The sequence below is a fragment of the Patiria miniata genome, unplaced genomic scaffold, assembly GCF_015706575.1.
Source record: "Patiria miniata isolate m_02_andy unplaced genomic scaffold, ASM1570657v1 HiC_scaffold_6, whole genome shotgun sequence".
NCBI classification, from domain to species: Eukaryota; Metazoa; Echinodermata; class Asteroidea; order Valvatida; family Asterinidae; genus Patiria; species Patiria miniata.
The window spans coordinates 21267851-21294390 of NW_024037073.1; the positions used below are offsets into that span (position 1 = coordinate 21267851).

The 26540-nt window shown below is 40.6% G+C and overlaps 1 protein-coding gene across 4 annotated transcripts; it reads right to left on the bottom strand.

Moving 5' to 3' along the window:
• Positions 1 to 527: 527 nt before the first annotated feature.
• LOC119742453 lies at positions 528 to 26540 on the bottom strand. Of its 4 annotated transcripts, none has more exons than XM_038218385.1 (11): positions 26466 to 26540; positions 20810 to 21014; positions 17565 to 17681; positions 17157 to 17288; positions 14424 to 14478; positions 13645 to 13740; positions 12773 to 13037; positions 9710 to 10798; positions 8559 to 9453; positions 8291 to 8397; positions 528 to 1267 (listed from the first exon to the last, which is right to left on the bottom strand). In XM_038218385.1, exons 3-11 carry the CDS (start codon positions 17590 to 17592, stop codon positions 1058 to 1060), a joined length of 2877 nt encoding a protein of 958 aa, XP_038074313.1. In that variant the 5' UTR covers positions 17593 to 17681; positions 20810 to 21014; positions 26466 to 26540; the 3' UTR covers positions 528 to 1057. The 4 variants fall into 4 exon arrangements, with proteins under 4 accessions (XP_038074313.1, XP_038074312.1, XP_038074315.1 ...); XM_038218384.1 differs by having other exon boundaries at positions 20335 to 21014; XM_038218387.1 differs by lacking the exon at positions 17157 to 17288 and having other exon boundaries at positions 20335 to 21014; positions 26466 to 26539.

Genomic DNA, 26540 nt, shown 5'->3' on the forward strand with positions numbered 1-26540 from the left:
AAAAAAACATGTCGCAGTGCATGTTAAAAAATGAAGATGAAAATTAAGCCAAGAATGTTTGATTTTATCCACCCCAAAAAAGTCTCACAACCCACTTTGTGCAGTTCACAGTACAATGTACATCACACTTGATAGTTTTTTGCTAATCTAACTTATGGGGCATTCTATAAATTTGGGGTCCACACTTTTTTCCTGTCCCTGTTACACCTATCATCTATGATTGTATAATTCTGATGCACTCCTTAATGCAGTCACCATCAACGAGTGACAGTGAGTAGCAAACTACCTACCCCAACAAATAAACAAAATGTGTGGCCGATTTTGGAGGATCTGCACTGTGTCAAGGTCTTGGGCCGGCCCTTGTGTTGTGCTCAGCATAAATTTAGACCTACATTACACTTGAACTCCTCCGAACTGTTCCAGGATGTCGCTGGCTCTGCCTCAGCATATTGACAGTGATTGCTGGAGGATTTTGCAGGATTAATGAGGCAGTGGTCACCCCTCCAAGGGCCATCACATTTAAGAAATAACTGATGATTTTGCAGGATTGAGGCTGTGTGCAATTTTTACATGGAGGCAGTTGGAGGATTTTGCAGGATTGAGGTTGCATCCTAGCAAAAATGCCAAGGGATTTAGATCAAACATAGCTATGCCAGTAGGCTAAAAAAAAGGGGCTAAATTCCTAAACCAATCAATCTTGATCAAATTGCCAGCAATTAGATCACAAAAAATTACATATCTTCATTTATTTTTACAACACAATCATATTCACAAGACACTGAATAAAATGCCATTCACTGAATAAAATGCCATAACTTTCAAAAGTTCTGAACAAAGCTGCTATACATAAAGTTTAATTTGTTACAATTTTTTTTTTTTTTTTTATTTGGGAAAGGTCATCTTGATATCAGGGATGCACCAGCCTTTCCAAATTTTCAAGATTTTTTTTCATAAGAAAGGTTGAAATAGAATGAAAATCCTACATTTAACAATGGTGTAAACTATATACATATTTTTTAAAAAATGAATTCTGGTCTGGTCTCTGCCCTCCCTCCCTTCACTTGTGCTTGAGAATGAAAGGCTCAGTGAGGTAGACTGGTTCCTTCTCCGGCGAGTACATGATGACGTGGTGATGGTAGAACTCCAGAATGTCCTCCACCATGTTGAAGTCATGGTGGGCGATGTGGAATTTGTGATTGGGCGTGGTCTGGATGACGTAGTGGTGGACCTTGGAGCCGTACAGCACGGACAGCATCAAGTCACCGGTCTGTTTGAGAGAAAAGTGACATTCTACGTGACCTCATTTTACAAGCTGAAAGTTTTTAACGGTAAGTTCAACCATAGTGGATGCTAGGTAGCACTGTAACACCCTGCATGTTATTGTGAGCTGATGCATTGTTGGGCAGGCAGACTGGTTCCTGCCCCCTTTTGGAATCGATAATATGGATCAGGATTCAGTCTACTTTCTAGTCTAGGGGCTAGATGTTGTTATGGTTTGATACATGAAAACCCACCGCCACGAAAGGGCCCTATCACGACCAAACAATATCGCCCACGGACTTGTCAGAACAACATCTAGGGAAACTCGTATTGGTTGTGTAATGTGCGCACACCTGTTTGGCGTAATATATGCAGCGCGCTATTCAAACAAATTATAGTAGTTCCGAAGCAAACTCTCAAATTTCTTCCACTTCCAGTGCAATAAAAGATGCAGCAAGACCTCTGTGCAACTTCACTGGTCAGCTCTTTTGTTATGTGTAGTATGTGTAGGGCTGAAAGTGAACAGTAATTGCCTGCAGAAGTCGCGCATGCGCACTAGTTTCCCCCATTTTTCGGGGGGAGATTTCAGCAGATTCCCTAGATGTTGTTCTGACAAGTCTGTGGGCGATATTGGTGGGTCGTGATAGCGCCCTCTCGCAGCGGCGCGTTATCGAGGCCGCGGGTATCAAACCATAACAACGTCTAGCCTCTAGACCAAATACTTTCAGGGCGGATCTTTTTTCTTTTTGGTTTGTTAAAAGGAAACACTCAAATTAAGGTTCAAATTTGCCAACTTGAAAAAAAAAATGGAAAACAGATTGAATATATCTATGTTAAAGAACGTGGACATTGCTTCTCTACAACATTAACCCATAAACACTTGAACTACAAATTGTGTTAATTCACTAAAAAATCTAAACTATAGAGTGCTAGAGTGGTTTCAGGCGTTGCAGTGAGCAATAGGCAGGGCGGTTTCGTGCAGTATAGTGACTTAAAGGGAATGTACATGTACATCATTGGCAATTGTTGTAATTTTCAGAAATGAACTATTTGAGGGGTTAGTATAATAGATCAAATATTGTTTCACTGACATGTTTGAAGTTTTGTGTTCGAAAATGCTGGAAAAACTAAGAAAAACAAAACTGTTCGAGGAGTCTGGTTCCCTGACTCCACTAAAGATGAAATGGATCAATTTATAGATGCCAGAAAATTGTAAGGTAATGGAACCACTCTAGCTGGCCTGCACCCGTTCATGAACATGTAACCAATAGCAAACAAAATTTGGACTGAACAAAAATGGTAAATTGGAGCAGTAGTTGAGAAATAGTCAGGTTTTTCCTACGGTGGTCGGCCGACCACCGTTGGAAATTTATACAAAATACCAATTTTCTTGAAAATGACTTCACACCTGGTGCCATAATTTTACAGGATGCTTTAAACTGTCATTTACCAACATCCTAGTAAGGTTTTTCGTAAAAAAAGGGTAGTTTTGTTTTCCGATGTTTGCAAATGTTGTATATTCCCTTTAAGGGTTAACCGACACCTTTGATTGATTTATTGAGACAGCTGTTAATTGAGCAGATTCACATTTAACTTATAAATACAGTTCATATTTATAAGTATCGCATAGTGTAGCATGTATGTTTGTATAAATTTAGTACAATTAGTACAACTTTATCACCAAAGACTTTTCACAAAACTTCAGATGTCATGAAAATATCCAAAGAAACCCCTGCCAAAGAGATTTCCCTCCAACAAAATTCAATTTCCCTTTCCTGCATGCTGGATGTATCCAAAATCTCTCACACATATACAAAAATCCAGATACAGTTACTCTGTCAACAAAAGTTCGTGAAAAATAGCATTGATATCACCGTAGTTGGCAACTAAAATTCTCAATTGCTGGGTCGAAATGACTACTGAATGTTTCAATCCCTTTTTGATTCTTTCCAAACCACTTTTTAATCATCACCAATTAATACAAGGTATTTTCACTGACCCATCACCGAATTTGCAGTCGGGGGTTTACTGCTACGGGCTTTATCCCACCTCTAAAAAATCCACCTGACTCATAGTAGCCGTAGCCTGACCCAATCACAATGGAGCAATGACGCACCCAGCTGTCGCCCCAAGACAAACAGTGACTGATCAGATTTTCTTTTCGGGATGATTGTTTCGAAGCAGAATGATGACGAAGACCTTTTTTTTTGTCTGGACAGCACCCACCCATCACCAGGGAGAGTGAGATGTTGTTGAGAGAGCTATAGGCCTTTCAAGCAGCTCGCTGGGTCAGGCAAAGTTTGATGACCCCTACCCCCGACCTTCCCCTTCTAATCATTGCCAGGTGTTTGACACTTGTCAAAAGCGATGTCACCGTGTTCTTGGTGACAAGAGGGTGGAGGGATGTTTCTCATGACCTCACCTATTAGCACTTGTATCACATTGCACTATACAATTACTCCTTGATGAATTCCTAAAACCAAAGACAGCAGTTTGGGGTGGTATAAGGAGTATAAATAAGAAAAGAAGTCAACCAGCGCATCGGCCTAGCATGGCAAGTGCAACAAGATGAATCCAGTGTGGAAGTCCAGAATATGAAGGCCCCTCATCAACATCTTTAACAGCTACCGTCGAAGCGTACTACTCTATAGAGCTGCTACATGGTCCCTCACAAAAGAACGTGCGAAAAGCTCGACAGGAACTACACAAGAACACTGAGGAAATGTCTTAATTAACCCTAACAGAACTCAACCCCCAATGGCATGTTTTGTTGGAATCTGTCAGGATGGGTACAGTACCCCTAAACTGACAGTCTTTCACATTGGGTTGGCACACCTCCAGAAGTCAAAAATATGTGTGTGTAGTTTCCCATATGGTGTTGGAATTTGCCAGGATGGGTATGGTTCCTAGTAAATCATGCTAGGGCGTTAGGGTTGTTTTAATGTCCACTGGAGTGACAAATTGACAACTGACCAACAGAGAACTGTACCGGGACAGGCTCTAGCTCACATAACATCCGCAAGAGCTGCCTCCAACTAGCTGGACACTGCTACTGGCACACAGGAGAACCAGTGTCCAGATTCATCCTGTGGACAACTACACACGGAAAGAAAAGTAGGGGGAAATCAAGAAAAACATACCCAAAACTCATATGCGAATACCTCGATGTGGAAATGGAAGACCTAGCCAGTCCTAATGAATGACAAGTCCTTGTGGAGGGTGCTAGCCAATGCTCTGGCCTCGGTCGACCAATGATGATGAATGAAGGAGTAACAGGCAGGGCACTTTGGGGCGGTACAGGGACTAACGTGTTAATGGAACGCTGCCTTAACAAACGCCATGACAAGGTTATCAAGCAGAGTGACACAGTCATGTAGCATGGCATACTGAACTCCAATAACTCGTCACTTATTCTACAAATTGATTTGGGCCCTTGAGTCTGGTGACAAATGAGGATGCAGTACTAGTGTTCGTGTCCCTGAGCAAGATACATTGCCATAACTTTTCTGCCACCCTGGAGAATTGAGCATGGGTAATGATATAGAAGTTAGTTTAGTTGGACAAGGGTGCTGGGAGGATAGCTAAGAAAGTTTGTCTGATACGTAGACTTGATGATGAGCCCTATCACAGTATGACTGGTAGTGGTAGATGAGTATCTGTACATGCAATCAGAGAATTATAATCAAGAGAAGTATGCAATGAGCACCCTTTCCTCAACTCGAACATTTTTTTTAGACATCCAAATCAGTCCACAGCACATGACTAACATAAACTAAATGAAAATGGAGCCCGCCTGCAGTTTACTATCTTTAAAAATTGCAAATGTATACAATTCCTTCTTTGTTTCTTAATGCAAAATATGTGACATTTAAAAATGAAAGAAAAGAGGACAAAAGCTCAGCTCAACCAAATAAAGTTCTCATGTCAGCATGACTTCTTATTCCCAGCAAAGTTGCGTGTAGCTAGTGCCACGTCAATGCCAGCAAAACACAGGGAAAGCATGACGCACACCCGTAACGACGGTGACTCAAATCCAAACATTGCTCAGAGGGACCTGGCATTGAGCCAAGAAGGGGCATGGAAGAGGCTCTTTGTTTGTTTGTTTTCTACAGAATTCATGAACTTAACTTATCTAAACTGTGCTTTTGTATCATACCTTAAAGTTAAAAAAAATCATTCACATTTTGTGGATTTTTGTTCGTTTGAAGCAACAAAATTGCTCAAAATCTTAAGAAGAGTGTATAACAACTAATCTGTTGAAGTTTCAGCTCAGCGGAAACTACACACTAGAAAATGTATGCACAATATTTGGGATCTGGTAACTGGCTTCTGCACGTAAAAAACTGTGTCTGCGGGCACACTTTCTTAAAGCACCTTCAATGATAGTTTTCTTCCAGATGATACAATTTCAGGCAGAATCATTTCACAGGGTATTTTGTACCAGTCCTATCTGCACTTTAAGCAAGAATTTTCCGGGTACATATCCAGGTAATAGAAATGTTCCTTTGTGCCTTTAAAATGTTACTGATTTCTATCGTTGGAACCAATCAGAAACAATCTTTTACAAGTCAACCGCTTCAATATCTATCAGAAAACTCAAATGTCAGACCAACCAGAGAACTGAAAATGGAAACAAATATTCCCTTTTTGAGTGGATATAAATGTTAACACTGCATTTACGCTTTGAACCAAAATTACACACATGGAAATATAGAACGTTTGTCAATTCAAAAGCCAGCTTGTGATAATGACAGCATCAGACCATGGTCTTCCATTTTTAGTTCAAAGAGGGATGTGAAATGTGTATCGCATCAGGACATAACATGTACAACTGACATTTAATAATTTTAACTTTTCCTAGTTTAACAAGATTATGACATTTAATGGTCTTATTTGCAATTTCAAAAGTCTAAACTACTGAAAAAAACCTGCATCATTTACCTGTATCATTCTTTCTAAGAAAACAAGATAAGTTGTTGAATTTCCATTTAAAAAAATGGTAACTCATGTTTTTTTTCCTTGTACAAGTGGATTTCCAGGCTGAACATTGTAATACTGCTGAATTGCGAAACTCCAGTTTATACTGTGCGCTTGTGCAGATGATCTTCACCAAGAACTGTGATTCTTGTTTGAATTTTACAGCGGCTAAAGAACAATGCCATATGACTGATGCCACTATTCTCCCAAAAGTCTAAAACTCCGACTCAAACAGCTGTGCCAAAAGGTTGCTCTAAGGTCACCAACAGAGGAAAAATATAAAGTAGTCCCAAACCCCACCTGGAAGCAGTTTGATCATTTCAATTTTTTTTTTGCTGTCAACTCTGTCATGAAGGTTCCAAATTATGACACATGTTGAATCCAAACAATATAACGTATGTCTTTGTAATTGGAATTGGCAGCGTTTGGATTAGGGTCACACCCATGCTTTCACCAGTACAATGTGGTTTGACTCCCTCGATGCATTTTTTTCTTTGCACTGGGGAGATGTATCATCTCTGTGACGCAAAAATTCCATTAAAAAAATCTGTCAAAAAGTCATTCATTGTGGTAACCTGCTGCTGTATCAGTTTTGTAGCTAGTACCAGCTAGGGCTGTGCATCACAACCGAGTACCCACCAGACGATGAGATTGGGTACCAGTACTCAATTTTACAAATTACTTTTCAACTTCTTAAACAACGAAAAAGAAAGCTTTTGAATGCCACTTGGGGGGAATTTTCAAAGTGAAAACCAGGCTACGTGGAAAACCAATACAAATGTCACAGATGATGCTCACGAAAAATGCAGTTTACACCGTAGAGCTATAAAGCCCTTCAGACAACTTCCGGGATTTGATTTTGGGTTGGGTTTCTTTTACGGGTGCCTGGGTATCTGTGTTTTACTTTAATAGGGTACTCGGTTCCTGTACTATCTGTAAATGCACAATACTAGTATCAGCCAACCCTGATAGTTCAGTGGTTGAGTGTTTCATGTCAGCAGGAGGAGCACTAGCAGTCCTATAGTCACACGCTTGAGCAAGCTTGTTTCTCACAGGTTTCTGGGCAGAACTGACAACACAAGTGCTCATTGCATTATATTATTGAATTATATTGCTGGCAAAACCCATTGTTATTATGGTTTGGGAGGGGCCAGAATGCACCACCAAACATGCACAGATAGAAGAGAATCTTGGCATAAAAAAAACAACATAGATGTTCTTTTGAGATTATGTATAATGTGGGGAAAATATAGCATGATGCCATTCCACTCCTGTGAGTTTACCAAGATTAAATTGGGCCTGTCAAACCATGCCGTCTTCTGACAAATTCCCTTCAGAAACTTTTGATATAAGCACTTCATAGATGATTCAAATATTTTAAAGGTTTCAGCATAAATCTAATGACATTAAAAACTGAAGTTTAACAGTTTCCCATACAAATTTGCTTAACCCTAAACTTTGCCTGACGAGTAAACCAGCATTTAAAATACAGGTTGTCCCACAACAAACCCAACAGTCGAATCGAGCATGTTTTTTTTTCTTCTTCTTTTTTTTTAGAAAAGTGGGGGTAGTATTTAAAATCATGTCTGATGTATTGCCGAGTAGAATTATTTGGTCTTCCAAATGCTTTTCAGTTGGTATCATTAGGATGTTATGTTCAAACGATACAGCAACCACAATACGGACTTGAAAAAAACCACTTGGGCCACCTTTTTTATTTATCAAGTTTACAGATTGAAGCCGGTAGAATAAGTCACACATTACTCTTTAACAAAGGAAATAAATCCTTGAAGTGTTTGTCTAACTGTGCTTTCTCCCTTGCAAGGAAGGTGGCCCAAGACGATTTTCAACCCCTGAGTTCGATGAAGCATAGCATTTGTTCCAAGCATCGATTTCAATGCAATAAAGTTTGTATGGTACATTGGTTATCTGACTTTAAGAGGTAATTTGAAAATATTCCAAAACTCACATGCAATATACCTTTATTAATTGGTTTTCGACTGTTAGGATTTTGTGGGACAACCTGTATTCACTACAAAGTCAAGCAACTCACCCTATGTGAACTATCTCGTACAAGGTACTGGCAGGACTGGCCCTGTGACAGCATCAGGTACTCACATTCCTGTCGCAGCATGCGTCCGTAATACCATGGCTGGTTGCCTGCACATCAAGGACAACAGATTGAAAACCTTAGAAATGCCATCTTGTTTGTTTGGTTTTTCAACACTAGTTAATGTAAAATTCCATTTTATTTTTTAAAAATACATAACAAAAATGGACAAAGTTCATCAATATGTCAAGGTTTCTCAAGGACGGCTTACCATAGCTAGGTCTTTCCAGTTTCGACTTACTGGAGCTAGACGAACTGTGACTGTCACCTCGGTGCCTTTTCCCATGACCCCTCTTTTCCCTGTCGCCATGGTGACCCTTCTTCTCTGCATGTGCTTTCCTATCCTCCCGGGATTTCTTCTCTCCATGCGGCCGGTCCCGGTGTTTCCGCTCACGCTTCTCCCCGTCCCTAATCAGGTGGCCCAGGGCCTTGCCGATACTGGAGGATTTTTCAGCCTCTGTGACCTTTGATCCGATACTGCCGGTGCTATCATGGGAGCCCCGCCGGTGAGAACTGGAGTGGCTGGGGATCTCAGGCTTTGGACTTGGGGGAACCTCAGGGGCAATACCGTGGGTGGCTTTCATTGGCTTCTGGCCATGGTGGTTGCTGACACTGCTTTGTGACTGTCCGTGCTTACAAGGGGTCGCGTACAGGGCTTCTAACGAGTCGTTCAGTACCTGATGAGCAGCTGCTGCTGCTGAGGTACCCTGCTTGGACTTGTTGCCAGGGCTGACCGAACTACTGGGAGACAGGGGTGCAATAACGGCATTGATGTGGCTGAGGATGACAGCAGTGCTGCCATAGCTGCCCTGCCGCGTGTGGCCATGCTGCTTCCCCTGCTGGTACTGGCTGCTGGTTGGCTTGGCCTGGTTGCCTTGGTGGTGATGCTGGTTGCCTTGGTGATTACGCTGCTTGCCCTGGTGATGTTGGGTGTCTTGGTGACGATGTTGGTTGCTCTGGTGATGCTGGTTGCTATGGTCACCAGAAGCGGCAGGGGATGCAGCATGTATGCTGTTGCTGCCGTGCATCCTGGGTGCTGGGATTGGACGGTTGGAATGGATCTCCAGACTATCTCGAGGAGAATCGCTGGCATTAGAGCATCGATCCTTCCAGAGCAAACAAATAAGAGAATTAGTATTATATTTGGCGTGTTTGCATATACAGTATTCAATCTACTATAAATCATTCTAACTCTATTTGATAGTTATTACTGGAAGCATAAAAACAGCAAGTCTATTTGTTGGTTCGGTAAAAGGGCAGGGAAGAGAATCTTCCACGTCTATGCCGATGGAGAATGATACAAGCTAGGATGGTTGAAGGAAGATAAAAATGAAACTTCAGAGGATTAAAAATTCTCCTTACCAGACTGACAGTCCGATCGTCAAGGAAGACATTCTCATAACGATGAGCATTGTCCTGTTTTGTTTTGCCAAAGGCAATGTTCATGTAGGTATCGTCACCAACTTGCTGCGATGATGCTGTTACATCTGGCCTTGCGGGACTTGCCTGCTGGTGTGAAGGGGGCGAGGGCATCGGACGCTGGTTCAGATATAAGGGATCGTTGATGCTCTCTGAGGAGGATTCCCGACTCTGTTGGCCGAACCGTGGGGCAGGGATGGGTTTGCATTTCGTTGCATTTCGGTACTCCCCACAGGATGCTTTCTGGCCATCAGGAGTGCCCCGATCCTTGCTGGACTTGATGATTGGCAGGACTGGGATGAACCTGGCACCCATGGAGGACACCTCAGAGAACTGACTGGGCATCCCTTCCTGCGGGGAGCTCTCCCCTGAGGAAGAGTGGCTTCCGGAGTGGGACGCATACCCGTCCGGCTCTCCCGAGATGCGTCCGGTGAGCTTGCGGCGGGCAAAGGCCTTCTCCAACTCGGTCCTGTGCCGCTTCATCACAGGAGAGCTGTGGAGGATGTTGACCGCTTCCGGCGAGAGGGGTGGGGGTTCAGTGGCAGCTGGGGACACAGTCGGTGCTTCCTGTGAGCAAAGGGCTGCCATTTGAGCCATCGCAGTCGGATCACTCACAACTTCGTAGGCATCTCCAGAGGAGGACTTCCGGCGTGCTTTCATCCGCATGGCCTGCATGGCATGGGTCAGTTGGCTGGAAGGCGCCGAGTTGGAGAGCATTCCGGAATCCAGCGACGCAGCCTGCGCTTTTTGGAGATCAGCCCTCCTGCTGCTCAAAGACTCCACCCCGGCCCCGTCCTCTTTGCAATCTAGATCCACGGGGTCCGGTTTCCATGGCTTCTCGCGGGGCGGTAGTGTCCTTGTTTTGGGAGGAATGGGCTCCTTTTCCTGCTGGACCTCGATGGTCTCTGTCACATCTGGGTCACTTGGGAATTTCCGGGAGCGAGTTGGGGTGGACAGGGCTCTCCTCCTGGGTGGAGAGTTAGGAGGCGTCTTGGAGATTTCCAGCTGCTGTTGTTGCTGTTGTTGCTGTTGCTGGCAGGATAAGAATAATCAGAACACTTGCATGAGAGGAAAACTCTTTTGAAAATTCAATGCTATTGTTCTTTCTGGTAATAAACTCAGTCAATGTGTCACCATACCGACAACTTGAGGGCAGAATGAAAAGACATTGTCAGTGTCGTGGTAAGCTTGACTGCATTTTGGGATGTCTGGATCTTTTCTGTAAAAGCAAGCAACGCATCCAACAATTTCACAGAAATGTACATCAAGGTGCATATCAAGAACACTTTTGGCTCTGACCCAGTTTTTGGTGTAAAAAAAAAATCACCTTGGTTAAAATCCAAGGAACTTCTATTTAGATGATCTGCATGGACATGACCCACCTTAATACTTCGACCGGCACGATGATTCACATGTTTTAGAAAACCGCAAAAACAGAAAAAAGAAAGAAAGGCGGATGGTGGCAGACGGCCAAGAATAATGCAAAGCCAAGCCCTCTGCATGACACTGCAACTCCGAGATGGACTGCTGCCAATTGGGTGAGGCTATTTCGAAACTCTGATGGAAGTTTCTGGAAAACCGCAAGAATTAAACCACCGCCCACTTTTTTTTTTTAGAAAGAAATGACATCTAGACTGCTCGACACCAATCAAGCCATTTTAGAGCTGATGGTGGGGTTAAAGCCAAATAGGACACATTATATCAGAGGGAGTGGGTTGGGATAATCTGTGCGGCATCAAGGAAGATACTTGGCCCTGCTCCTTGAAATTTGAGACAGATGTCGCAAAGCTGACTCACTGAGTGACTTACTTAAAGCACGTAAAATACTGAAAAACAAATAAGAATAACTGCATTTGGTATATCTTGGATCTCAATGCGCTAAGTTGCTTTTTGAAAGAAATGTTTGAAACCAGTTTTCGAAACCATTTTTTTTTCACAAGGTTTCAAATGTCCCTTTTCCAGTTGCAAATGCGATGGTTGAAATGCCATTTGAGAATTACTAACTGAATTTACAGCTTTTATGAAGCAGAACAAAGCACATGGCTTGTAATAAATTGCTTACTTTCTTTGCACGATGACTATATGCAATCAGTGGGAAATCTAAATTTATTAAAATCACTTAATTTTTTCAAAGTAAGTAAGTGAAAAAAACGAAATTTTATGACTCAGATTTCTTGTCTAGCCGCCATCAAGCAGACAGGCTATATTCATCACAAATGGGCAGTACTAATCTGGCGAATGAGCAATATTGCCAACTCATACATGTACATGTACATAGCTTGACAAATTGTATACAGCTGTTAAAACACACCTCACCAAGAGTATAAAAAAAGGAGTACAGGTCATCGGCCATATACTGTCTGTGTGTGGTTTGTGTTACTTTAGTTCTCATTTACTGAATTTGGTGATCAATAATATTCTGCTTAGCACCTCACTTATGTTTGGAAAAGTTCAGTGAGTCAAACTGTTACATCATAGATTTCAAAGGTGATATGTGACACTATTAAATCATCAAAATAAAAATAATAAGTAACAGTAAACAGCTTTGTAAATGTGTTAATTTTGCCCTTTTTTTTAATCAAATTGGGCTTTAGTAGCTACCGTACTTTTGTTGCAGTTCAAGTATACTGTTTTCTTGGTTTTAAAAGTCACATCTTGCAACATGACAAATCATTGGCTCAGTTATAACTATGTGACTAAATGGTAGATTATTTGTTTTCACAATAGTGACATTGACCCACAAAACATACAAGCAGATCTGTGACTGGATAGAGAAAATGGCAATTTGTGATAATGACCAATCACATGAAGCCGTTAATGCAAGAGAGTGTTCTGTCAGACTTTATGGTAAAAAAAGAGATCACTTTCCTGTGTCTCTTATTCAAATGGGTACATGTATGACTTGTATTACATTTCTCAAAAAAAGCAAACAAAATCTGTCAACAGACAAAAGTATGATACACAAATTATTTTCAACATTTTGTGGACAATTAACTTTTGCTCTACCTGCATCTGTGCCTCGGTAAGCTGGCTCCCCTTTCGCTCCAGTTTGGAATGTCCCCCTTGCCCCGCCCTCTTTCGCCCTCCTCCGCTGGCCACACCCCCTGGGGCAGAATTGCTGACCCGCGTGGTGGGATGGCAGCCTTCCTTGCTGGTCTGAGAGGCGAACATGAAGGTGGGGCTGGTGGGTCCGTGGTGAGGGGGAATTTGAGGAACTGACCGGGTCCCGTTGCTGTCAGCTTTCTCCTGGTTGGCATTCTTGGCGGTTGAACTGGAATTTTACAATTATTTACAAAAAGGCAGTTAACAGTACGGTATGTGCAAGGATGCAAGCCCTTAGCAAGAGATTAAGGAAGAGGTTCTACGTCATAAAAGGGGCAAATTTTGTAAACAGAGTTTGAGATAATAAACAAAACCCTGAAATTTTCCAGATATTCAACTGTTTAAGTAAGACTGTCCATGTTAGATATTTTAATTATCCATCTTTCCGTTACACTCCCAGTCAACTGTATACATTTGTAGCACGATATGGGACAGAGGGACCCCCCCCCCCTTTTGTGTTGGTCATTGTGTTACCAGAATCTCAGGAATTCTTTTGAGATATCTAGGGGGATGTGTTAGGTAACAATAGTCTAGGGTTTGCATAGGGTATGGGGGGGGGGTACCCCTCCGTCCCATATCGTGCTGGGTATATCTGTTTAACATCCTGCACATGTAATGGACTCTTAGAAAACATTTCACAGATTGGCTGTTTGGTCTCCCCCCCCCCCTTCAAACTACACAGACACTGGTATGGAACATAACCTACAGTAGTTTTAAAGTATGATTAAATGCAGAAGGATTTGAGAAAAAAAACTTAAAGAGACAATTCAGCTCACCTGGAATTTTTGTTGGGGAAAACAATGGTGCTGTAGTTTACCCGGTTACTGTTGCCATTGGAGACTTTTATGACCGGTACTTTATCCGTACCATCTCTGAATGAAGGAATGAAAGAAAGAAAAGCGTAGATTAAATTTCTAATCTGCAGCTGAAAATACAACAAATCATCTCTGTTATTTCATTCCTTGGGGGGCAAGTAATTCTTTAGTAAGAGGGAAAGTACCTCTAGAGCCAAATTTCGAGTCTTTGTCCAAAAAAAAACAGTGAAATTTTTTTTTTTTAGCAAGAACTAGTCGAGACCTAGTTACAAGTAATATCTCATGAAATTTTGTCTTTAATTTTTTTTTTCATTTTCTTCCCACAATAATGCTTTTTTTTCAAGCAGCTAATTTGTGTGTTTATAGTAGCTCCCTGAAAATGGGCATGATTCCTAAACTTAGCTTTAAAACTATCAAATCCTGAGATTTAACACTCCTATCACTATTTTGCCTGATTTGGGGAAAAGTGTTCGTACAGATATCTACTGGAAGTCCTTAACACGGGTCTTAGGGAGGTGCTGATGCCATTGAGATTAAGCCTGCCTTTCATCTTCATGACCCAAGTCTGAACATCACCAATAGGCTGGGTCTTTGTGTATTTGGGCTTCAGCCCCTCCCACCTGTAAAAACCCAAGTATATTCTTCTTCATCTTCTCTGAAAAGGTTTCTTTGACCTTTAAGTGTCACAGGAATCTAAGGTTTAGTTTGCCAGAATTGTTGACAAAAATGACCAGCATTACCTTCTCTTCGGTGGCCCAATCTCAACCTCCACATAGTTCAGCCTGTACTTGTCTGCTGTAAAATTTCAAAATAAGACAAAAATGACCAAAAGGTATTTGTAATAGAGATTCAGCCCATTAGGCCAAAACCATTCTGAAAAATCTTATAAAAATTTGTTTATCAACAAGCTCACAAGTTTGACAGGTTTAAAATTAAAAGTAAGCTTAAACCAGTGTAAAGCAGTGGCGTAACTCAGAGGGGAGGGTGTGGGGATAGGGGAATGGGGGTAGGGGAATGGGGATAGGGGAGGGGGGCATATGGAGGGTGGGGGCATGTCCCCCCCCCCCCCCCCAGCGGATGTCCGTGCCCCCTAACGGATGTCCCCCAGGTGCCCCGGTTTAAAATCCTAATGTGAACAAATACATAGGGCCTACATGTGCCCCCTCTTGAAAAATGTATGCAGCCGAAGGTCCCTCCAAAAGTTTAACCCTAGTTACGCCACTTGTCTTAAGGCCAGTTTATACTTGGTGTAAAATTTGTGATGTCAAGTTTTTGCGCTCCAATTTGTCACAACTTGAACATTTACATTTTCAACAACGGCGAATTTCGCAGCGAATGTTTTGTGAGGTCGAGTTTGTTTTGGATTCGCATTCGCGTCAAGTATGAACCAATCTTCTGGCAGGCATGTTCTAGACTAAAACTCTGCCATACAGAGTAACTTAATTCTTGCTAGATAGCTGGTGCTTCACCCTGCCCTATTTCAACATCTAAACCCTTTAACCACGGAGGGAAATCGAAACTGACAGGTTTAATCCTCCAACCAATCAAAGGAGAAGCTTATAAGCCCATGGTGGATATAAAGTGAAGACCCTGGCCAAAGTCATAGGGTCACACACAGGATTCCTAATCCACCCGTGAGACCAGGCAGAGTCCTCTCCTCATCACCACCTGTTGATTTCTGCCCGAAGAGCTTCTTTGTGATCAACTGTCCACCCAAGAAGAGGGGGGTGGGTGGGGGGGGGGGGGGGGGGAGACATCAGACCTTCCTTTGACTCACCTCATGTCAAAAGGGCATTTAAAAGGAGGTGTGTGAGTAATGAACCTGCCTAGAGCATCTCAAGCCTGTGCTACTTATAGTTTAGACTTGACTTCAAGTCAGTAATTGGCCAGGTGTGTATGCCGCCTTTTTTGGACGTCGCTGGTTATTTATTTTTCAAAGCAATTTTTTTTTTAAATTTAAAATATTTATAAATATATATTTGTTTAAATATCTGTCGTACCTACTCTCAAGTCTACCATTCATTTTTGTAGGGCGATTTCATCAGCTTACTGCCCTGTACAATTAATTTCATAAAGTGATGCCCAGATATAGGTTCCTAAATATCACTTTTCACTTGTCATTCCACTTGCAAAGTACTGTTTGTGAATTTGGCAACTGGCTTGACAGGCAGACCTTAATGATATCATTTGTTATGTTATACTAAGCATCATAAAAAGTATCATATCTAAATATGCTCAAGCATCATATTTAATTATGCTTAAGCAACCATCTTAAACATATGGCAGCCATCTTTGAAAAAAAAAACCCGAAAATTGGGGGAAAAAATAGAAAACAACTTAGGGCCTCCCTTACCAATTTTTAAAAAAATTCCAGATGAGAAACATGTAATTTTTTTTGAATGAGATGGGTGATGATTGAAAGCATGTTTTAAAAATACCACCGTGGGGAAAAAGGACGGAGAATTACAGTTTTATTCTGAGTTTCCTTTGTGGTTTGGGCCGGGTGCCAGGTGCAGAACGTGATTTCCGTGAAGACCGGACATTGCTCCCACTAGCCGGGGGCCCCAAATAAGGCTTTAATTCTGACAGTGACTTGTCTGGGATAAATTGAAGAAATACTATCGACTAAGCACTCCTTGGAGATGGTACTCATTAAGAAATGCTCCATATAGTTCTTGAAATCTACGAAAAGAGTACAAATTATTAGGCAAGTATTTTCCAAATTTCCTTGACTTCACAAAAACTTTATCAAAAAGCTTTTCTTGAAAAATCCTTCTAATGTATGAATTAATCTTGCCTTACAATTTCAATGCAACATGCCATTCCCTCCCCCCCTCCCCCCCCCAAAAAAAAAATACAATGAAGATCTGTACTTATTTACGAATTGGAAAAGGCCAGGTAGAATTATGTTTTTGTTTATCATCCTCTACAGACAGCGTTATCGCTCTCATTGGCGAAGCAATCTTTTCTTGATTCTGTGCCACTACATCCTTCTGTGCAAACAACAAAGATCATTTCACCAAAATATCGGACAGCCAACGTAACAAGAGACAAACAACTTATTGTACATGGCCTTTTAATGGCTATTAAAACAAACATGAAAACATGAAAACAAAAGCAGGATGCAAATGAATATTTAAACATGCATTTATATTGTTCATTTCATTTTCTTTTTCTTCTTCAAAAATTCAATATTTTTTTTGTTCTCAAGCACAGAAGCATGGAATGAAGGATGATAGACAAAAACACTTAGTTCCTTTATGCATCATCGCAAGAGGGCGCCACAACAAACTTTTCTGAGGTAGTACGTTCTTAACTTTTCAGCCAACTCCTGCACACATTTGAACATGTAATTCGCCACAAGTTTGTTCACATGTTTTTATTTATCTGCTGCCGTTTATTTTGGCCAATAAAATTGCAAGAGCGCCCTCTTTTGGTAATGCTCAAGGGGTTTATATTCCACCCGGCCTTACCCTGAATGATTAGACTCTTTGACTGCCGACGTCGGAGGTGTACGTATTTGGAAGTTTTTCGGATCAGGAGGATGTTCTCCTTCCCGGTTTGCTGGGCCAGCCACTTGCTGTCCAAATTCTCGGAGAATGAGGCTGGAATTTGTTTTGACGATAAAACAACAAAAGTTGTACCGAGAGTGTCTTTTTTTTCTTCTTAAAGATTGTCAATTCAATTTAAACAAAACAAAAACAAACTTTTGAAAATCTATGTCACCTCCACAAGTCTTCATCATGTACAATGTATGGCTTGTTATCTGAAAAACTGTCAACAAATTTAATGGTAATTTATGGTAATGGTTATTATGGTAATGGTAAATAATTACCATTATTGGTAATTAAAAGTATGCCTTTCAACCTTTGAACTCTCACCTTGTCTGGAGGTCACTGTTGACATCATGGTTATGGTTGTCGTCTGGCTTGTTTGCCTTATTCATCCAACAGAGATCATTTGAGCAAAAGCGCTCTGGATTTTCACTTTGTAGATCCCTGGAAATAAAAAAGAAAAAGAAGGAAAAGTTACATTAACTAATTATTTACGGTTACTTTTTAATAGCTGTGAAATCAGCAAAGCACAAAACTATGCTGAGGATTTGAACCTTGCCATTATATGAACATTTTGCAATAATTTTTCTTCATCCTTTTTATTCAAGGCCTCCCCCTTGACCCCCCCCAAAAAAAAAACAAGGAATTTGAGGTAAAAAAAACCCAAAAGTTTCCTTTTTTCCTGAAAATTTCAATGAAGGTCAGTTATTGCCAAAAAAATGTTGAAAAGACATGAATCTGGGACTGACAAACTTTTCCAATTTTGTTAGAAAATACGTTGAAAATGTTCTTGACTCTCCATACTCTTTTGTACACAACCAATGAAGTGGCGTCCGGATAATGCCTTCTTTCTATTTCAAAATTTTCCTGGACATGTTTCCTGACATTTTTGAAAAGTTTCTTTAAACAGAATTTTTCATTTCTTAGAAATGAGGTTTTCCAAAAATACTCCCACCATTTCAGACCCCTACATTGTTTGGTCTAAAAGTGAGCCTCCAAATTTGCCAATCTGTACATTTCACCTTTAACTACATTTCACCTTTAACTAATCACTATCCACTTAGGTTAACCTTTTAATCTTCCTCCATGGAAAGAGCGTTAACCTTTAATAGCTACAAGCGTATAATATGTAACGCAATTTGGATACATACACAAAAATCTAAGTGAATCCTGGAGCACAAAGACGTCATTTGGTGGAGGAAGACAGTAAGGAAACTTGGCACGAAGACAACCAAAAAAAAAAAAAAAGGCAACTTTATTTGATAGATGAATGCAGACCATACACGCAGGATATGAAGTTAATGACTGGCTTCCCTCCAAAGCATCTTGTGCTTGGGTGACACACGGAATGAGTCACTTAGTCACTTTTAAAATTAAAATGGCAACGTGGTATTTTACTGGTAATTTTAAACAACATTGCACTTCTTTTTTTTTTAATAGAAATTCCATCAATCTTCAACCTTCACACGTTCATCGATCTTAAACCTTCACAGAACTATTTGCAAAGAATGTTTTGGGAATGTTGTTACTCATTTTAGAACTTGGATGGCAAAAAACAGTGATTCAGCTTGACTGATAAAGGTTACTCTTTTTTCTGATTTTGTGTGTGTGCGCCATGGAGTAGTTCATAAATTTGACAAACACTGATTTTACCCTTCTCTCTCTAAAAAAACCCAAAATGTTCAAACTTTTGCACAAAAATGAAATGCAATAGCATTGAAACCGAAGCTTTCAGTGCTAAGCCATTGTATGAATAGAGGACTTTTTGTTTGTTTTAATCCTCTCAACAACAACAAAAACTAGGGCCCTCGGTTTCAGTGCCGATTTGAAATTTTTCCTTAAAACCTGAATAAAATATTATTTATTGTCCCTTTAATTTCTTCTTCAAACCACGTGGAATTACATGTACAAATGTAAAAATTATATTCTTTAATCTTCCAGACAAGGTTTTCCGCTGAAGAACTTTCTCAGTTTCCAATTGACAGAGGCAGAAACAAAAATTACTAACTGAGGTTACTTGAAAACTGTTCATTTGTTCAACATAGGGTTTTTTCTTTCTGTGTTGATGATGGGTGATCAGATGTCAGTTTCATTGCAGAATTGGACATGGAACACTGTGGTCCAATGGTTTGACTCATGTGCCGTGGTACGTGGGTTCAAATCCTGACGGGAAACATCGGGCTTGTTTTCTTGGGCAAGACACTTTACTACAATTGCCTCTCTCCATCCAGGAGTATAAATGGGTAGAGACATAAGAATGCGCTGATCTCCAGCTGCTGCCAAAAAAAATGGCCTCATTGCCTGATAAACAAGGGGTAATAATTGTGAAGCGCTTTGAGACCACATAAGATTTCCCTTCTATATCTTCGTATCTGTAACATACTCCCTTCTGAAAATGGCACTCAAATAATATATCCGTCTGCTGCAGACGAATGTTGTGAATTGTGTCCGCCCCATCACTGGAGAGGTCTTACGGAACCCACTGAACCATTGTCCTCCCTTTTTACTTGCGCTTCATCAATTTGTTTTCTGCACTAATCTTTTCGGGAAATTTTGTTCCCGCATCACACCCTTTGCACTGTATCCAGTTTGATAATCCTTAGGAGCTACTTAGCTCCTAATAAGAGGGCTGTGCTTTAGGGAAGAAGAAGAAGAATGTGATTATGTGAAAACTTTCATATTTCACTAACTTCAAAAATGCAAGAATGAACATTCAAGTGGTTCGGTGGATGCCATACCATTTGTAGTTGAAAGATTACAAATAGAGATCTTAATTTCAGAGGAGATTCGTAAAATATTTCCATGCTTTATACAGGTAAAAACTTGTAAACTTTGAGCTGTATAATCAAGTTATAAAAAATATTGCAGTCTGTCAAGTCACAAGCTTTTCAAATCAAATGCGCCACAGAAATTCAAAGAAATTTATCAGTGTCCCATTCCTCGTTACTTGTAAAACCTGACATGTGATTCCAACTGAATTAAAAGTTCTGAAACTCAAGAAAAATCCAATTCTTGACTACTATCAAAAAAGCTTAGAACCAAAAAGTAGCAACTTTACCACAGTTCATTAGGAAAAAGATTAGCTCTTAAAACTCACCTTCCTTCAAGTGTTTCGTTCATTAATAGTGAAAATATTCCTTGTCCAGTAGATCCTTTGGTTAACCGCCACTCTTAAGAAATGTCCAAATCAGTTGAGCGAAATGTAAATTTGCAGCTAGCCCAGCACGCAATCTTTGGTACTGCAATAAGTCAGTTAATAGTGATTGTCCACACAAACTGCCGAGTTTCAAAAGAGGGCCATGCTTGGTACATATTTCCACAGAACAATCCAAACATCCAATGAATCGGGCTCAATTTATGTACACACAGCTAGAACACTGAGTTTTTTTAAACATAAGTTTGTTGAACAAGTCCAAAACAGCACGAAATAGTCTTTTCTAAAATCATACGGTGCTCTGAAGTTGTACAACAAATTCATAGAAATTCAACAAATATACAGTTTGGAAATCCAAATCGGATAAGACAAATTAGGAGAAAATGCTGATATGGAGTCCTCCATCGAGCACACACACCTTTTCACGTTGGGAGCCACGAGGAAAATGACCATGTCTGGTGCAGAACTGCTGCTGCGCGTGGGCCTTCTCCATGCGTCACCATCGGCCATCCTGCTTCCATGGCTATAAGTAACGTTCACATGTTCTGGTGTCATGGAGGACCGTGCCATGTTAAGAGGGTCACTGGGGGCTCGGTAGGGTGCGTCATCCATTAGGGATCATCCTGTGTGTGTACGTGTTCGGGGGGGGGGGGGGAAGAAAGGGGGAGGTGTCATAATTATACAAAAAAGTCAACTTAAAAAATCTCATAAAAGAAGAGGCTTGTTGAACATTTGCACTAACTTTTGAAAAAAGAATCAACTTCATGACCAAATCATTGAGTTAGTTAGGCCCAAAAAACCCAGGTTGTTTTTTTGTTCATCATATATGGGTGTGTGCATGTAGTCAAGGGTAAAAGCTAGTAAGTAATGGTTTGGGGTTTTTTTTCCCCTCTTCCCCCAAAAGTTAGCGTAGTCAAAATAGGGTAGGTAGGGTAACCGGAAGCAGAACTATTTTTTTGGCATTAACAAAACCTGTGAAGTTGGTCAATTCTGCATGTTTTTAGTTAAAAAAAAAAAAAAAAAGTAGTCAGAAAAGAAAAGATTTCCCCAACCTACTTTTAGCCAAGGCATAAGCATACTGAACTACATGTAGCTGTATGGGCAATGGCACATGGTTTTCTTAGTCTTTTTTTTATACAAGTTCACAAATAGTGCCACGATTATGAAACCCAAGTCAATACTGTGGCGGCTTCTAAATTCATAATGTCCACATTCCCATACTTTCACAGCTTTCTCTGAATGTTCCTCTTGAAAACCTATGGTAATATGCAGCAGATTATGCATTTCCACATGAGGTCAAATATAAAGTTCATCATGTCAAACTTAAGAAACATCTTTGCGATGTTATGGAAGCCAACTGCGCCATTTGTAATAACAACTGCTTCCTCATCCCCTCCTGTTGGACGTATAGTTTCGACAAACATTTACATTTTTTTAAAACTGGCAGAACCATTCTACTTAGTGTCTATATATCTGTCCTATCTTCATTGCGGGTTAACGTTTTCCTTGACAATTCAGTAGGTTTGTTTGAACTTATTTCAAATCCCACGTGGCCTGAAGCCTATTTTGCAGTAGGAAATATAAATCTATAAACAGGGCTTGCATGTGAGTCAACTGATACACGAGGGTCAAAGGACCTTTTTTTAGAGTTATGATAACATCTTGGAGCAGAAATTGCACTTTTCGTCACCAGGTTGCATTTGGTGCTCTTATTCCATTCGTGCATGCGTGTGTGTGTGACGTGCCAAATCTGAATTTTGGAGTCTTAAACAGGCTCATCGAAAGCTAGAATGGAAAGATTAAACAGCTGTGGTAATAAGAGCGTCATGTACTTTCAAGCTTTCCAAATCATTCATGTCACATGAAACCCAGATAAATTCATCTTCACTACTCTGTTTAATGAGGAAAGACAGATAACTGAAGAGGGCAAGGTCGCCAATATATCCACACTTAAATCAATCTTTATTTCTGGGTACCCTCATGAGGCCAATATTTCAAGTGTTTAACGGGAAAAAGGAAACTCTTTTCTCCGCCTACACCACTTTCCTTTTAAATCTGCTTTTCATTAGCAAAAAAATGGATAAAGCAGGCATTTTGGTCTTGAGACTGTTTTGGGCTGTACCTATAACGGCTTGGCAATTTGAAAGTTTCCAACTGTGGACATGTCGGTCTCGTAAGGTCCAAGCCTTGAATCAATATCTCAGATTCTAAGACCGGGAAGCCCCGGTCAAGACTCCTTAATTTGAAAAAAAAGTTCAAAAGTGATTTTAAAAAAGAAGAAGCAAATCTAGAAATTTCAAACCACAAAATTTGTTAAAGATAAGTTCTTACAAACTTTGAATACACTCAATTGATTTGTTTTGTTGATGTGAGAAGTGAAGTCCTTTTCTGGTTGAGTTTTGGAGGATTTTAGTCGAGTTCGAAAACTTCAATAACTGCTGAAAACTGCTGAAAAAACCAAAAAGCTAAATTGTGACAAACTGAAATTGCCTATCATATTTTTTCTAGTGTGTATCTATCACATCTGTGTATTTCACATGCATTGGAGAGTCACTGCTTCATTCCAGTTTGCAAACTCACTGACCCACAAGTGCAAAGAAGAAGGGTTATTCTTTAAATAAGTGTCCTAGGTGTGACATTTTTCCTGTCTCTGTTACCTTCAAACTTTGTAATTTGCCATTTAAGTATCATTAGGAGAGACTTCCTACAATGATGTATTTGTTGCCAGGAGGCCCTTTGCTATTCATAATCACTCTTGGAGGACAACTGCAAAAATATGGAGTGCATCCAGAATTATAAAATCATAGACATCAGATGCAACAGGGACAGGGAAAAAGTGGACAAAGTGCCAAACAAAATGGCTAATCCATAACCATGACACTAGAACAATTTCTTCACAAGGCATGAAAAAAAATGGCTATTCCAGTTCTGCCTCAAAAAGTAAGTTTCACAAAAGGAGGATGGGTCAATATGTCCATATCAGTTAGGGGTACACAAGTGTGTGGATGAATCATGTATAGTTTTCTAAAGTAATAAGGGAGCTCATCAACATTGTCATTGATTTTGACACTTTATTTCTGGTCTTAAGATAATTTTTGTACATCGACGTAGGCTTTGTGATGTCGGCCAACCATCACTTGAAATTGATTCACAAATTCAACTTTAAAAAAAAAAATATGACGGCACATCACCAGGGGCTATGATTTCACAGGACTATTATCACTTACAGTCCAGTAAGGTATTTCATAATAATTTTGGTAGATTTGTTTTTTGATGTTTGCAAATGTTGTAAATTACCTTTAGATGGCATTAATCATTCCAAATTACCTGTCATGCTCAGTGCATGAATTACACGTATAGATCTACAACACTGGTGCACACATATCCCCTAACCAATGAAAATGTCAGTGCAATGAGCCCATCCTGTACCTACATGAAAGAACATTTTTTTTGTGCAAATTGGCCAATTTCCCGTCAGGGTAAAAGGTACAGTGATTAGGTTTGGTCTTGACATTTAGCAGAAGTGGTTCAGTGACCGAGACACACAACAATAGCACGGAGTGCAAAAGGAAGTTTCGCATTACACCAGGCCATTTTTACAGGGGCATAAAATATCAAGACTCATCCGAACCAATCGGATGTCAGAACCAATCTTGTCAGAGGTAGTTAACGCAGACGCGCTCCAAACACAAAAATGTGGAAATATGTTCACATGTTCCAATCAGCTGACAAGGATAGATTAGAGTTTAATGCAAGCTCGCTCTTGGAAATCCCAAATTTATTCAGTTAATCAGGCCATTACGGGCAGAGGTAATTGTGCCTTGCTGTTAAACTGATGCGTCACACATGTGGATTTGAAGGTGCAGTTTGGATTTAAATTCCCCTTCCCTAAATTCCCCTTCCCTACTCCCCCCCCCCCCCCACCAGCTGATGTATTCCATGGGCATCATGACAAATCACCAGCCATGAAACAAAAATTGAGGGGGGGGGGGGCTAGTACATTTGATGCTTTAAAAAAAATGGTATAAGTATTAATATATAGCAGCATTTTATGCCATTTTCGTGTCAGTTTCTAGTTCCCGATAGTTCTATGACATAACTTCCCCCCCCCTTGTCTTTTTTTCGGAGGTTAGGGTTGGGGGGAGGGGGGCTTGCTCAGCGCCCATGCCCATAACCCTCAATAATCGGCATACAATACTGTGATCAATTGAGCACCAAGACTGAACTTTTAAGTTTGCCGAGTCGATGCACGTGTCCTTGAGTAAGAACCTTTACCAGAACCAACTACAGCTTCCTTTGACCTTTTTAATCAACTGTGACTTCCAATGGGGACAGGTTTGGGAGGATTATTTCTGCCATTTCGTTCATGTTGGCTATGTAGATTTGTAAATCAAGAATATATGTTGTTAATCGGAATGTTCAGCGTGGGCAACAAGCTGGTAACATGCTACAGGCTTGCAGGTGCATCATACCATTCAAAAAAATCTAACACTGTCATGGTTCACTGTGCTGCACTTCCAATGGGGACAGGTTTTGGAGGATTATTTCTGCCATATTTGTAAATCCAGAATATATGTTGTAAATTGGAATGTTCAGCATTGGCAACAAGCTGGTAATACTCAAACACCAGCTTGTTTCATCACACGGCTATACAACTAGTGCAACAAAATGGGAACAGAGCTGATGCCGATTTTCTCATAACAGAAATCCCTGGTTTCTGTCAAGACACTCCAGACTTATTGTTCAACTGCAAGAACAGATAAATGTAGATATTCCCAATCCGGCAAAGTACACATCCGCGGCAACTCCAATAATAGCACGCAAGACCAACTGCACACTTGCAAGTGCATCATACCATCCACAGAAAGTTTACGCCGTTACGGTTCACTGCGCTCCACTAAAAAAAGGTCCTAACGTCAGACCTGGCACACAAAGCCCTGTAACTTTCGCCAGGAACCGTGCAATTAATTCAACATGACAAATGGCGCTATATATGGAAGCGGATTGAGCTGTACGTGCAAGACTAGCAGGAAACATGACCATTGGTAACCACCCCTGAGATGCCGGGAAATGCGGCGCTGCAGCTTGGCCTGGGTTTCCCGCAAAAATCCCACCGGCTGAAGGACGGATTGATTGAATTATTTACTGCTGCCGATGATGATGTGGTATTAAAATTTGAATACTCCGTTAGCCTCCAAGCTGCAAGAGGAAGGAACAACTTATTGCATCTAGGGCCTACTGCTTTTTAAATCTACAGTGTGTTTGATAGCCAGGTGCTGTTTGAGTCATGGTAGCAGGAAAAAAAGTCCTCAAGGGCAAGAAGTCATTGTTAGTTCTGCAAACATATACTTTCACACCTGAAAATGTTAACATGAAAGTATAATACCTATGTAGGCCAATTTCATAATTTACATTGATCCAGGGGAAATCCAGTGTTGGATTTCCGACCTGACAGTGACACATGATGCAGACCTGTTACTGTGCACACAACAAACAAACGACTTGAATCGCAAGTCTATGATTCACACAACTAGTGAGAATTTGGATGTGTTCAATTCACTGTGCGCGCTGCATGTTTGAGACTATACAGATCGATATGCTGCCCAAACTACCTAGCCTACATGTTGTTTGAGTTGATTTTACTAATTATTATTTTCTCCACAGCTGACCCAGGTCTGATCAGTGCATATTTGTCTGGTCTGAAATCTGACGAAGGTCTGCTTATAAAAAAAAAGTTGCCAACTGAGGTCTTAAAGCCATGGTTCCCAATTTTTAAAGAGACATGGATCTTTATTTTTTGTATGAAAATGATCATCATTTAAACATCATTTTCGAGTCTGGAGTCAACTATTTATTTATTTTTTTCTTAGCGTGAAAAAACCGAGTTGGCGTGAGAGCGTGAGATTACCTGAAATGCTTGAGTCTCAACTTTGACAACGTCTCTTACGAACCAGATTAGGACTAAATAATGCCATCAGAACGGTGTGTGGTTGTTAAATTACCTGTAAGAGGAAATGTGTAAGTTTAAGCTGTAATATATCCGAAAACAAATCAAAATAACCTCAAAAACTTACATCATGTCACCAAAGTTGAAGTTGAACACGTGCACCCGGCGCGCGCTCTGCTTGTTTGTAAACAATAGTTCACCT